Raw genomic sequence first — 15,066 nt, 5'->3', positions numbered from 1 at the left:
TTTTCAAAATTTAGTACCTGATAGTATTTATTTTAACTTTATTTGTACATTTTAGAGTACATCATTATGTTTAATGCCACACATCAATGTGTTATGCACAGACTACTTGTATTACTATATAATGTATTTGCTAAATTTGCTGTTGCTGCTAAGTTCCAGGTGAATATTGAGCCTTGTAAATGTATCAGTATTCAAACTCCTGTGCTTTGTGGAAGGTTTGAATGACTCGATAATTACCTTTGGTGTCAAAGGAAAACTTGTGTATTTCTTAAAAGAAATGAAAATGCACTTTTCAGATTTTTACATAAGTAATAGGTGCTACTGTTGCATCAAATAATAAAATAAATGAAGATTAGTGGTAATGTGACAAAATGTAATGAAGTTAAAGGATTATGAGTACTTTTTAAATGTACATTTAACTCTTGGAAGCCAGCATCGGGCAAGTACACGCATTTATTTTAAACAGTTATCTTTCTTTTGTGTCAATTTTCTACAAAAAAAAAAAAAAACGGGGCATAGTGGTGCAAAAAATGTTCAGCTTTTCTCCAACAGAAAGGAACATATTCAAATTGTTTTAATAATATGCACTCGAATTGGACAAAAATAACGTCCAATACAAGCTTTGCATTGAACAATATTGACTAATCGATTGCGTTTGGGTCAGAAACGGTGCAAAGGCATCGGCGTGGTGGAGAGTTAGAGCAACAGAGAGCCGACCTGCTGCAGTTGTGTGAGGGCGCCGCTGGGTGAGACTGAGTCCCTCTCTCGGCTGCTTCGGTCTCCACTGCTCCCTTTTCCCAAAGAAAAGAAGAGGAGATCTAGGTCCGGGGAGGAGGAGGGCCGCCGCCGCCATTATCGGAAAGCTGAGAGAAATTCCACTTTCACACTCGCGATCGGCTCCAAAAATCGCCCAGGACATGAAGGATTCGTGTTGCAGCAGGAGCACATTTCAAAGGAGACACCAGGGCGATTACAACAAACTCACTGTTGTCTGGTGTGCGACACCGGCCCAGCGTTATTATGTGGCCACAACAATGGACAGAATAATGATTGAAAAAGCAACGTGGTGAACCGAGAGGAAGACGTCTGGAGCAGACTTTCTTTTTTTTTTTTCTTTCCTTTTTTGTTTCACACGCCCGAATTTCGCAGGCGGAAACCTCCCTTTTGCAAGAATAATCCTGGACATATTTATTTCTTCCCGGCGGTTAAGTGCAACAATAAAAAAAATGTATATATAAAAAAACATTGTTGCAAAAAAAAGAAAAAGAAAGAAGGGGGCGAGAATCCAGACAATGTGTGATGGGGATTCATTTCCACTGACCACGCCATACGCAGCGTTGTGATATCAGTGTTATTTGGGAGCAGTTCCTGGCGTTTATTCTGCGGCTTTTGCTTATGCACATCAGGCGGCGGCGAGGGCTGCGGCAAGCACTGGCCTGACAGATGCGAGAGGAGAAAAGGGGAGAAACGCGATGGTATGTATGCCCGATCGGCTTCTTTATTGGCTGACCCGGAGAAGCTGACGAGTGCTCACACCCAAGACGAACTGGGTGGAAGTGGGTTCCCTTTAATCGCTGCGTGTCGGCGTGCAGCAGGGCAGGTCAGTCCACAGCCCCGGCGCTGCAGTTGCATTAGGCAGCAGGCCTGGCGTGGTCAGCCCCTCTGAGCACCCTGAAGCCAATGTTCACTGGTAATCCTTAGCGGAACACAGAACTTGTCTCTGTAAGCGGGTTATACAACCCTGCGAGCTGAATTTGCGCTCCAGATCACTGCTCAGAAGGGCTCAGTTTTTTTTTTTTTCTTTAAATATCTGTTTATTCGGGCATCAGGCCTAGCTCAGCTGCCCACATTTGTTTTTGACCCTGCTGGACTTTGCCTTTAAAGAAAAAGGGCAAATTGTGTCACCTCTTTTTTTTTTTTTTTTGCTGGTATTTTCATTGGGTAATGTCGAAGTAGCCAAGGTCACTTCGTATTATTAGTTTTACCTTATGAAGTGGCCATCATAATGGCATTGCATCAGTACTAATATAGAAGCAGTTATCTGTGCTTTAAAAATAGATGGGGTGAGAAAGTTTATGGCATCTTTTGCTTTGTTGTACTTGTGTTTGAATGTTTTTGGGGGAAATTATTTTTCTAGTGGCTTTTATTAGTTAGTAGGTTTGAGGAGGAGCATGTGAAGATTATATTTATAGTCTTTTTAGTGTTAAATATTTAACTCATTCAAAAAAAGCTTTGACTTGGTATAACAGGTAAAATGGAGTTTACTGCTGATGGTGACTGATGATTGTTTCATCTGCTTAAAAGTGAACTATAACTGGATATATATATATATATATATATATATATATATATATATATATATATATATATATATATACAGTTATCCCTCGATTGTTTATATAAATTATTTTTAAAAAAAGAAATGCCTCAAATACTGATCCTTGAAGAGCACCTTTCTTTATTTGTGCAGCTAAATAGCTGCATATGTCTATGCAAATATATGTTTTGCAATGGTTGGACAACCAACATTGAAAACCATAACATATTTTTGAGTTTTAGAAGATGAAACTATGGTGGGGATTGAAGTTAATATCCAAAAACAAAAGCTTAAACATGTTTTTTTAGATGCATATAAATCAAAACCCAGCAGATTTATTTTGGAAGATTTTCACCCATTTCCCCTCAGGAATATTTAGCATGAATAATTTCTGAAATACCTCAACTTTCTGACTTTTAACCTAAACATGGGAAACTTCTATAATTTGAGAGTTTAGTTTATTTCAAATTTATATAAATACACACACACACTCACACATATATATATTAAACATTTTGCTACCTTATGTGGTTTGATTATGCTGTTGATATAAGAAGATAGTTGGGGGATGGGAGGATAGATGGTTGGGCTTGAAGGCATTTAAGTTAACATTTATGTTCCAATGAATCAAAATTTGAAAATTCCTATTGATAAACAATATCACGAATGTAAATCTGGTCATTTTCCCCCTTTTGTAGTGGCACTATTTGTCTGGCTTAAAAACAAATAGAGAACGGCGTGTCGACAGCACAGTCATTTATATGCATGTCACTAAACTCACTGATCAGCTGATACATCACTTGAAGAGCCACTCCCAACATGCTTGTTCTTAGATTTTGGATCTCAGTCCCTGTCTTTTTTTGTTTTCTTTTAGATCAGCTGAGCAATGCTGAGAGTAATCTGTGCAATTTTGCTGGTTACAGTAAAAAATTATCCCTGGTAAAATGCAAAGACCTGGTCCGATTTCTTTTAATTTGTCACCAGTGAAAGTGTTACTCTGGCTAAAGCTCAGTTTTTGAATCAAATTTTCAGCAGGTTTATTCAAAAACTGCCATTAGGGCCAGTCATATGCAGAGTTCCAGCAAAAAGTCATTGCAAAATAGAATATGTCCTCACAACAAAGAAAACATGTCAAACTAGTCCGTCATCCTGCATTGTTGTCGTTGCAGCGCTGCAATTGATAATAAATAAGCTTCCCTTTTTCATGGAAATTTGCGTAAACCTGTGTTTTTCAGGTTTGGCTGCTACCACAGTGTGAGAAAAATCAATGGCTTCTGCCAGCAGATATTATAATGGCTGGCATTAATGTTTCTGTAACACTCCCCTCAGTAGGTTTGGCTTGTAATGAATGATGATGCCAAAGAAATACAATAGGGCTTTACTGAAAAAAAAAAAAAAAAAAAAAAAAAAAAAAAAATCTTGGAGCTGTACAGAAGGAAAGCCAACAGAATAATTTCACACAGTGTGCAACTAATTGATGTAATTTTTGCTTGCACAATGTCACACTTTGGTAAATAATTGATATTTTAATATCGATGAGCAAAAGGGACTATTTTGTCGCTGAAACAATAAGGATGGTGTGCAAAAAAAGGTCAGCTTGGTGTTAAATTATAATTCTTGTTTTAGAGGTACACATAGCACAACATTTAGAAGCATGTTGCTTTTGGATATATAATTTTTTTTTTAATTTAAAGTTACTGGTAATTTCATTATTTCCAAATATGTTCAGTTTCTTTTTTTTGTACATTTTCTTGATTAACAAATGCTCTTTTTGTCTGACTTCCTTTCTTTTTGTTTGTTTTGACAGGATGTGACTCTTATAAGGAATGAATGAAAGGACCTGCTGCTCTTATCACTGCACTGTTATTTATTATAACTGACGCCCAGCAGAAGAAGGAGCAATCTGATCTGTTCGGTGGATCAGCAGTAGACGGACGAGCATATTAGTGATCTCTTTTATTCAGTGCCTATTTGTGGCAGGATGAGTTTCGAAAGGCTATGATGGCGAAAAAGCAAGATGCACGATCGCCCATTTACAACCTCATTGTGGTGGGTTTGTCTGGAACAGAGAAGGAGAAGGGGCAATGTGGGGTGGGCAAATCCTGCCTGTGCAATCGGTTTGTGCGACCCAGTGCTGACGATTTCTACCTGGACCACACATCAGTTTTAAGCACCAGTGACTTTGGGGGTCGTGTGGTTAACAATGACCACTTTCTATTTTGGGGGGAGGTGTCTCGGGTCCTGGAGGAGGGCCCTGAGTGCAGGATGCATGTCGTGGAGCAAACCGAATTCATAGATGACCAGACATTTCAGCCACACCGTAGCACTGCTATGCAGCCCTATATCAAGCGAGCGGCTGCGACCAAGTTGGCCTCGGCAGAGAAGCTCATGTACTTCTGCACAGATCAGCTGGGTTTGGAGCAAGACTTTGAGCAAAAGCAAATGCCAGAGGGGAAACTGCAGGTTGATGGCTTCCTGCTTTGTGTTGATGTGAGCCGCGGCATGAACCGTAACTTTGATGACCAGCTGAAATTCGTCACAAACCTTTATGGCCAGCTCAGCAAGACCAAGAAGCCCATAGTGCTGGTGCTGACCAAATGTGACGAAGGTGTTGAGCGCTACATCAAAGATGCGCATACCTTTGCGATCACAAAGAAAAGCCTCCCAGTAGTCGAGACTTCTGCTCGCTCAAATATTAATGTGGATCTAGCCTTCCTCACGTTGGTTCAGCTTATTGATAAGGGCAGGGGCAAGCCCAAGATCATACCTTATTTTGAAGCCCTGAAACTCCAGAGTCAGCAGATAGCCTCAGCCAAGGATCGCTACGAGTGGCTCATTAACCGTATCGTCAAGAATCATAATGAAACTTGGTTAAACGCCAGTCGACGAATGAACAACTCACCAGAGTACAAAGAATATGTTTTCTTGGAAGGAACAGCTAAATGCAAAAAGCTTTTTCAACAGCATGTCTACCGCCTGAAGCAGGAGCACATCGAGAGGCGTCGCAGGATATATCTTAGCACTCTTCCTTTAGCACTTAGTTCACTGGTGCCGGATCTCGATGAAATAGATCAGCTGAGCTGGTCTGGAGTGCAGAAAGTGCTCGAGTCCAAGCAGCACTTTACTCACTGGTTTGTGGTTCTGGAGGATTCTCCATGGGAAGATACATCTCACATAGACAACATGGAGGATGAGCGAATCCCCTCTGATCTTCTGGAGACTGCTGAAGCAGAAGATATATTCAATGCCCATCTGGAACATCTAAGAAATGAATGTAGACGTGCAGAAATAAGACAGGAGTTTAAGCAAAAGTTAGCATCCTCTCCCTTTGTCACCCCCGGTAAACCATGGGAGGAGGCCCGCAGCTTCATCATGAATGAGGAGTTTTATCAGTGGCTCGAGGAGCCGGAGTACTTGGACCTGTACAACCGCCATCAAAAGGAGATTATTGACCGTGCTAAAGAAGACTTCCAGGAGCTTCTGCTTGAATACTCTGAGCTTTTTTATGAGCTTGAAGTGGATGCCAAGCCTAGCAAAGAAAAGATGGGAGCAATTCAGGAGGTTCTGGGAGAGGAGCAGAGGTTTAAGGCGCTGCAAAAGCTTCCTGCTGAAAGAGATGCCCTTGTTCTGAAGCATATTCACTTTGTCTATCACCCCACCAAGGAAACATGCCCCAGTAGCCCTCACTGTGGAGACTCTAAGATTGAGCAACTCCTAGCATCTCGTTTTCCCACCTGTTACCCCTTCTTTGATGTGAAAGCTCATTTTGGGGACACCAAAGCTGATAGAATTAATTTGGTCATCCTAGGTAAGGATGGGTTGGCCAGAGAGTTTGCCAATGAGATTAGAGCTCTGTGCACAAATGATGACTGGTATGTTTTAGACGGGAAGATGTATGAGTTGACACTGCGGCCCATTGAGGGGAACGTTCGTCTTCCAGTAAACTCCTTCCACACCCCCACATTTACCCCTCATGGATGTCTTTGTCTGTATAACTCAAAAGATTCTCTGTCTTATGTGGTAGAAAGTCTTGAGCGACTTAGGGAATCAACTCTAGGTCGAAGGGATAGCCAGCTGGCTCAACTGCCAACATCCCTTCTTTTAGTCACTAAAAGAGGGGTGGGCTCATATGTTGATATAGGTGGAGACACTGCCTTAAACCTAATAACACAGGGACAACAAGTTGCAAGGAGACTACAGTGTAGCTTTTTAGACCCAGCCTCCCCCGGTGTGGGCTATGGGCACAATGTAAGTGAGACTCAGATCAATCAGGTGCTGAGAGGCCTTCTTGATGTTCGAAGGAGCACATCTTTTAGTAGCAGCTCCCCGCCTCTCCTCCCTGAGCCTCCTGGCCTCCGAGACTCTCCACATCAGCCAGCCCAAGAGGCAGACCTACGCATTGTCATGTGCTTAATGTGTGGAGACCCCTATGACATTGAACAGCTCCTGTCTCCTTTCCTGATGCATCAGCATTGCAGACCTATGTCGAATAGTGGCACTTCTGTGTTGTTAGAGCAGACCGTTGGGGGGCACAAGCTGGCCATAGAGCTTTCTCTCCTCTCATATCATGCCTCGTTCACTTTAAGGAAGAGCAGGTTAGTGCACGGCTATATTGCTGTGTACTCAGTCACCCGGAAAGCTTCCCTGGAGACCCTGTGTGCATTCTTATGTGAGGTTCAGGACATTATCCCCGTTCAGCTGTTGGCAGTAGGAGATAGTCAGGCTGAGCTCACCGACAGCGACTTTGCCTGTGAACAGCTGATTCAGGGGGAGGAGCTGGCCCATGAGATCGAGGGTCGTTTCAATAGTGTGGTTTGTGGATCTGGGGGAGTGGTGGGAGGCCTGCACAGAATAGAAATGTTCCATTCATTTCTGATGGAGGTGGTAGAGAAGCGCAACATCGTGGAGGCCACGCATATGTATGACAACGTTGCAGAAGCGTGCACCGGTGAAAATGTATACTCCCCACGCTGCATCTCTCCCAGTCCCGTGACCATGTTTGTGGATTCGGAGGATGACGTAGAGCCTTCTCCACCGTATTACGACGGCACTCTCTCCTCTCACAGCGGCGGCTTCAACATGCCTGACTTGGACTCCAGTGACATCTCTGTCATATCTGATATCAGAGACTTTGAAAATAAGCTCAACAACAAAATACCCCCCCAAGTGAGGGTAAAACCAGGTGTCACTTTTGACTTCCGGAAGGTTAGTCGTAGTCCCTACATCGACACCCTAGGTCATCGTCGGTCCTTGCCCTCTGCTGTTACCTGGGTACCTGGTGGAGATGTGGGTTACGACCCCTCAGACTACGCTGAACCCATTGATGCCGTCTCAAAGCCCCGCCCTAGCAACGAAGAAATCATCTACTCAGTCCCACATGACAGCACCCAGGGCAAAATCATTACCATCCGCAACTCCAACAGGATGCATTCAAATGGAAATGGCTCAGACAGCGAGGCAGACAGCAGCTCTTTGGAGCGAAGGAGGAAGTTCTCAGCGATCGGAGTGAAGCCCCGACTGTACCGCGACCGCTCGAAGCGTCTGGGCAAGTTCAGCAGTTTCCGTACAAGCTTTATAGGCAGCGACGATGAAATGGGAGCTCTGTCAAAGTCCAAAGATGACGACTTTGGGACTTTGAAAGGCGACAGTCTTGTTAATGAGGAGATTGAGGACCCAAAGAAGAGGAACATTCTGAAGAGCCTCAGGAGAACAGCCAAGGTTTGTATTATTACAACCTTTTCTATTCTCAATCTTAGAGAAATTACAGTAGTTTTTGTCCAAATGTTAAATATTATCATTAAGGACTATTTTGTTTCAGCCTATGGAGTACAGAAGTAATTCCAGCACAGAGGTATAACCCAGTGAGATGGATCCACAAGCCTTGAGAATTAGCAGCCACTGTGAGGGGAAACCTGGCTTTGATGAATATTTTAAACTAATCAAAAATCCTGTTTTCATTTCTGGCAGAAAACAAGACCCAAGCCGCGTCCATCGATTCCCAAGCCCATGGAGAGCTGTTACTTTGGAGTGCCGCTAGCCAGTGTGGTCTCCCCAGACAGACCAATTCCACTTTTCATAGAGAAGTGCGTCCACTTCATTGAGAAAACAGGTGAGTTCCTTTGGTGCATTGAGAAGATTACAGACCTAAATGTTCATTTAGGTTCATGCAAGCTGGACTTCAAAAGTACATAAAGTTTATTTCTTACAGATTTGAACCGATCGACACTCGGGGCTCAGCTTCCCGAGTTTGGGGCTTTAAATAATTAAAGAGCAAAATGAGAATTTCTACTTTAATAATCCTATCATTCAGCCTACGCCACTTATAAAAATGAAAGTGTTTCTGTGCGTTAATAAAGACTTAAGTGCTTTTTGAAAGACTAGAGAAAATAATTAGTCATAATGAACAGTTTAATATTTGAAAAGGGAAAACTGAAAATGTATTAATTTGTAGGAGTGATTTGGTAAACAAGAATGCTTCAGTTATCTTTTCATGATCATTATCTTTAATATGTATTTCTTCTTATCATTTACTGGCCAGTAGAACACAATATATGTTTACTTTACATTGATCCTTTGTTTCTAACCGGATGCCGAGGCAGCCGATGCTCATCTAACAATTGCTTTAAAGCAAATATTATGCTCAGTTAAGGTCAGCGCTGACTCATTCGTAAATCGGCTGGAATCAGCAGAAATGCTCCAGATTGCGCTGTCCATATCTCCGCTAGCTGAAGACTGCCAGATAAGCTTGAAGTGTTGCTTCCACTAAAGGCACTGACCAGACAAACACAATAACACCCAGTCATTTGTGTATGAGTCAGTGTGTTTGTATTCTTCTTTTGAAAACATACTGCCTTAGTTCACATAATATGGGCTGCATCTGGTGAAGATGTTAAAAAAAAAGTAGAATTCATAAAATCTGTTCTTTTATCTCAGTTCATTGAAACTGAGATAAAAGAATAAATATCTCAGTTTATTAAAACTGAGATAAAAGACTGAATATCTAAAAATCACATTTTGACCCAGCTGCTCCGCATACTTGAAGAAATAAAATAAAAATTGGTCAGATAGATTTATCACCAACATAAGCTCAAGATCCAGTGTCTTTGCACTTCCAGCAGCACAGCTTCTCACACGCATCTAAAACTTGGTTAGGTTTAATTTAATGTTTAGACTTATTGGATTTTTATACAATATTAAACAATACATTTTCTCTACTTCACTTCCTCTCTGAGTAATTTCTCTGGGGAACAATTTGCTTCAACCACTCATTTCTCCTTATTTGGGCTAATTTGCTTCAGTTTACAGCCAATTCTCTGATACAAAGATGGTTTTTTTTTATCATTACAACCAGTAAAATTACCACTAGTGGTCCTTTTACCATAGTTTGCAGTTTTGATAATTAGGTTAAAGGTTAAATTCAGTTTATTCATATTGCGTCAATTCACAACAAAACAAACGGACCAGCCTCGTAAAATCCATCGGAGGTCCCAGTCAACAGAAAGGCTCACGTCTCTGAATGCTTTCCTCGTAAGATTTGTATTTTTTTACTTTTTTCCCCTCAGCCTTCGAGCTGAGCTGACATCTGCTGACGACAGATTTTCTCTATATGTGGAACTCGCACAAAGTCAAACTAAAGGCCTGAGAAGTAGCCATTTGCGATAAAGAATCAGAGATTATGCTGCTCAGGTTACATTACGCGTCGATGCCGGCGAGCGCTTCCAAAGGTTTGCTACTGAGAACCTGGAGAAAGTCGCAGAGGCCAAAGCTGAAACAAAGTGATATGAAAGCTCAGTTTTGCTCTTTCTTTGGAGCCTTTTTTAGTTCATGAAGACAACTGGAGAGCTCCAAATGATCAAAACATGCTTTTTTCTTTTTCAGGGCTTTGTAACCTGATCACGTGATTTGTTTGGTGCTTTTAGAAAGCGTCTGTATAGTCATGCCTGTTTGCAGAAATGCCGATGAACCTTTTGTGCTTTTCCTTTTTTGCTACTATGCCTCCCTCAACACACACACACACACACACACACACACACACACCTTTCTTTCTCTGCTTGCTTCGTCCTCCCAGGCCTGAACACAGAGGGGTTGTACCGTGTGAGTGGCAACAAGTCCGAGATGGAGAGCATGCAGAAGCAGTTTGAACAGGGTGAGTTGCTCATGTGTAATTATCTGACTCTGAAAACATAAACGTAGGGCTGTCAAAAGGAAAGTGACAGGCTGCTGCTAGTGATGACTGAAACCGGCGCTCCGGCTTTCTCATCTGATCCCTTCTACCTTTGTCGTCATTTCCCCTTCAGACCACGGATTAGACCTGGTGGAGAAAGACTTCGCCATAAACACTGTGGCTGGAGCTCTCAAAAGCTTCTTCTCAGAGCTGCCTGAGCCCCTGGTGCCTTGTGCTCTGCAGGTGGAGCTATTGGACGCTTTCAGTAAGCAAACACTGCTGGGCTGGGAGGGTCCTCGCACAAAACATAAAACGATTATTTCCTTAGGAGGGATGGGAGCTCATCTGGTCTTGCTATTGTTTTGTGTGTTTGCGGTATTTGGGGAGGAAGGTTGTCCCGACGAGCTAGTGACAGAGTTCAGCTGAAATTTGATCCGACGGATTAGTGGTGAGAGAGAACTCTGTCTTTGTGCAGAAATCATGGACCGAGAGCAGAGGCTGTATACCATGAAAGACGTCCTGAGGAAGTTCCCCAAGGAGAACTACGACGTCTTCAGATATGTAGTGAGCCACTTGAACAGGTAAGCTTTCTGATTTCAGTCCCGGTTTAGCCGATGGACTGGTTTGCGTTTGTTTTGACCGTGTAAGTCCTTGAACATTTTCCACATTTTGTCACGTGGAAAACTTTCATTCATTGTAAGTCAGAATCTCAAACGATATGCCGCTGTCATTGCAGCAGAAGGTGGGTTTGCATCCTTTTGTTTCCACATTATGCTCACGCCCTTCTTCATGTTTGTCTGTCGCATAAAATGCCTTAACAGACCTTTGCAGTCGTAACGCTACAAAATGTGAAAACTTGCGCTGTATTAGTTGCTTTTTTTTGTGTTGCTGTAGATGATGTGGCATTGTGTGTTTGTTCCCAGGGTGAGCCAGCTGAGCAGAGTCAACCTGATGACCAGCGAAAACCTGTCCATCTGCTTCTGGCCCACCCTCATGAGGCCCGACTTCACCACGATGGACGCCCTAACTGCCACGCGCACCTACCAGACAATCATCGAGACCTTCATCCACCAGTGTGCTTTCTTCTACTACAACCAACCGCTGATCGACTCCCCGACGGGCCTCGGGGGCCTCCCCGCCTCGCCCACCACCACCCTGGGCGGGAGCTCCGCCTACTCCTGCTACCGCTCCTCGCCTCCCCACACCGCCGCGCACTTCAGCCCCCTGCAGCAGTCTCCGCCCACCACGCCGCAGTCGCCCCTTCAGTCCCTGCTGCCGCCGCTCCACCAGCACCCCCACGCCCACCACCCTCCTGCTGAACAAGAGACACTGTGAGAGACGATGACACCGCGTGTGCCCCATGATGATGCTGGACCTTGTCACCGATACACACAAAACACATTCAGACATGAGAACAGCAAAAAGAAAACAAAGCTAAATCTCAAACGTGGACAAACCTAGGTTATGTAGGAGTGGGTGGGGAGGTGAGGGGTGGGGGGGCAGGAAGTGATCGTGGTCATAGTTGTGTGAAATGTGGCATGCTTCCATTATCAGTGAGGCGGAGGACGCTGCAAGGCTACACTACCGAGAAACCTCCAACCCAAGCTGGACTGAATGATTTTCTTTTTTTTATGTGTGATATTAATTTTTCTTAAAGTACCACCACTGGATTTATGGACCAGCCCCCCTGTAGGTCCGCAGGGCAGCAGTTTGCTCCATAGAAGCAGAAGATTATCGCCTGCCCTTTTTTTAATTATTTTTTTTAAGCATTTCTCATGTTGTTCTGTTCGAGGGGCTCAGCATGGTGGGAAAGGAAAGAGGGTGGGGTATCATATCCAGGGATGCACTTTAATGATCACTGTTTTTCTTTGCTTGTTTCTGTTTTAATTTCTCAGCTCAAACAGCCATACGTACCATTGCCTCAACTGAGCTCTGGCAGATCAAACTTTGTTTACATCATGTTTTTTTTTTTTAAACCCACAGACCTATCTGAAGCACTTTTTGATAGTGTAGTGTTAAATATGAAGAAATGCCACATAGGTTAATTATCCATATTGTTTGTTTTAAGTGGCTGAATGTGGCACGAGTGCAGGATCTTTTTGTAGAGAAAAAAAGCAAGCAAGCAAAAAAGAAAAAAAAAAAAAAAGCAAAGTTAGTCTAATTAGATCCAGTTGTCCCCCCTGTTTTGGGTTGTGATGGAAAGTCTGAATCTGCTTAATGTTCCTCATTCATCCAGACATGTGGGGAAAATAAGGAAAAATAAATTCTTCTCATCTTCTAGCTGTTTGTTGATCCGAGCGGATGTTTAGGGGCTTTTTTGTTTCTTTTTTTAAATTTTTTTTATCAGACATCAGTCGAAGGAGAACTGTTGCCAAGTTGAATGTGTAACCTAGTCGCATCATCATCCTCATTGTCGTCAGCCGGTGTCCATGGAAACCAAAATGCTTGAAACGCGATAGGTAGCTCGGCGCGTTGTCGTGCTGTCCGTCGACCCTCAGCTCCTTGTATTCACGTCATATTAAGAACCTTTAACCGGGTCTGAGATCTTTACTGTTACTGCTGGTTCTGTTGAGACGGAACCTGGTCGGAGAGAAGCGAAACCCCTGCTGCGGTTGGGACCCGTTTCGGGGAGCGTCTGCTCACCGTTTTCAGAGGCAGCTCTGCAAAATGAAGGCCCTCTAACTTTAACCTTATGAACTTTTAACAAGAAAGTAGCCTGCTGTCTTTGAAATGCGAGGATTGTAGCACTGTCTTTTGGTTGCGTTTGCATTGGGCTCATCTGTTTTACTGGTACTGTTGGGGGATTGTAATTTTTTGTGTTCAACAGACTGGAACAAGGAAGAAGAAGGAAAAAAAAAAAGTGTTTTTCTCAGACTGCTCTGAGCTTGAAGCTTCGACCATTCAGACCAATATGATACCTGGGAGTGTATAAATAATATTGCTGCATTATTTGGCTTTAAGCAAAAAAGGAAAGAAAAAAAAAATAAAGTGAGAGAGAGAGGAAAAAATACCCGACCAAATGTGCCGTTGGAAGGATCAACGAGTGGGTGCACACCACGTCTCCGTTATGGTTGTTTATTTGTACGTTGTGGGGAGGGGGAGGGAGGGACGCCGCCCTTTAGTTGATGGTAGAAAACATTTCTAGTGTGTATTTCAATTATTGGAGGTTCCTTTTTACGATTTTTGTGAATGGTTTAAAAGGCCACTTAAAATTAGTGCATGATTAAAAAAAAAAACAAAAAAGAAGAAATTAAAAAAAAAAAAAACATAAGACCACACATGAAGGGAGGAGGATGAATGCCCTCTTTCTGTTTTTAAAACATGAAGTGTGCGAACAAGAATTGATTTAGCTGAAAAAGTTCATGTATTGTGTGCACCAGGAGCAAACGGTGGAATTTGTCTGACCGAGAACGTTTGAATATGAAGGCCTTATGTGAACTGTATAATAGTTAATAAATTAAATCTTGTAAAACTCCCTGCATGTGTATGGATGTGTATGTTTTTTGTTGATCCAATTTTCCAGTCAAGAGTCTGACTTTTGATTTTGCTATTCAAAGCACTAAGAAACTTTGAGTACCAAGCATCCTACTTGTTGGAACAGCAGTGTGTATTTATATTTGACTTACTTTCTGACCAAGCAGCAGAACCAAACCTCTGGGAATGAATCCCATTTTATTAAATTTGAATCACAGATAAAGAGAAAGATAAACTTCACTTCATCTTTAGAAAAATGTGCCTGACATTAGCTTGCGGTAGCAAAATTACTTTCAAGTAGTACGAATACTTTTCCACCGCACTGTGCATTTTATCTTCAAAGTTATAAGCAGACACCTTCAGCAACATGAACACATGACATATTTTACGCAGGAACAATGGCTCAACAGGCGCTTATACTAAAGCTTATTAAGCAGAAGCTTTAGTATAAACGCCCCGGTGTATGAAACTCTAAGAAACATCTATTATTCACAGCATATCCGTCATGAACCACTGCACTCTTTTAGGAGAGCACATTTCGTCACAGTATCCCGAAACCTCTCTGGACGGTCATAGCTTTGAAAGAATCACTGCGCCACCTTGTGGCCGTTCAGATGAAGAGCAGGAAAAAAAAAAAGATTTGGGCGTGTCCCATCTAGCAGATTACCATGCCGTTACGAATTTATGCTCTTGAATCGTCTAGCTTTGTGGGAAATAGCGAAACAAATTACAGTGCAAATATTCAGGTAAGCGAGAACGTCTTGTACCAGAAGTATCTTATCAGAAATCGGACTTTTTTCTTTTTTCCCCCCACATAATGGAGCCTGTTATGCTTAAATGCTGTCAGGCAAGCGTCCAGAAGCAAAGCTACGATTCGGATGCAATTTGGTGCACGACCAATGATGAGGATGCAAATTATCCGCTCTTCAAGGAGCTGTCTTGTTTAGTACAGCCACTAGAGGGCACCAGCGGCGGCGCAACACAGAGCAGTTACCAGGCATCAGTCAAACCAGCCAGTCACCAGACGCAGATGACGCCCTGTTATTAGAAAGCAAACCGGCAATTGCGTGATGTGACAACATTTATGCAGCCTATGAAATTGAATCAGGCT

The 15,066-nt window shown here is 42.7% G+C and overlaps 1 protein-coding gene across 1 annotated transcript; it reads left to right on the top strand.

The window, feature by feature from the left end:
• The first annotated feature begins 204 nt into the window (after positions 1–204).
• Positions 205–13,958, top strand: arhgap35b (Rho GTPase activating protein 35b). The gene is made up of 7 exons (XM_014989253.2): positions 205–1,475; positions 4,125–8,035; positions 8,285–8,426; positions 10,386–10,463; positions 10,615–10,746; positions 10,957–11,062; positions 11,405–13,958. The coding sequence occupies exons 2-7, from the start codon at positions 4,316–4,318 to the stop codon at positions 11,814–11,816; spliced, it is 4,590 nt and encodes a 1,529-aa protein (XP_014844739.1). The 5' UTR covers positions 205–1,475; positions 4,125–4,315; the 3' UTR covers positions 11,817–13,958.
• The last annotated feature ends 1,108 nt before the right edge of the window (positions 13,959–15,066 follow it).

Source organism: Poecilia mexicana, unplaced genomic scaffold (assembly GCF_051168715.1).
Source record: "Poecilia mexicana isolate PSO_F unplaced genomic scaffold, ASM5116871v1 scaffold_14, whole genome shotgun sequence".
In the NCBI taxonomy this organism is placed as follows: domain Eukaryota; kingdom Metazoa; phylum Chordata; class Actinopteri; order Cyprinodontiformes; family Poeciliidae; genus Poecilia; species Poecilia mexicana.
The sequence above is the reverse complement of the archived record's forward strand: the minus strand, read 5'-3'. Positions and strand labels throughout refer to the sequence as shown.

Coding starts and splice junctions, on each gene's coding strand:
- arhgap35b (XM_014989253.2), top strand. CDS start 4,316: ATGATGGCGAAAAAGCAAGATGCACGATCGCCCATTTACAACCTCATT. Junction 8,427..10,385: donor CCACTTCATTGAGAAAACAG/GTGAGTTCCTTT, acceptor TCGTCCTCCCAG/GCCTGAACACAGAGGGGTTG. Junction 10,464..10,614: donor GCAGAAGCAGTTTGAACAGG/GTGAGTTGCTCA, acceptor TTTCCCCTTCAG/ACCACGGATTAGACCTGGTG.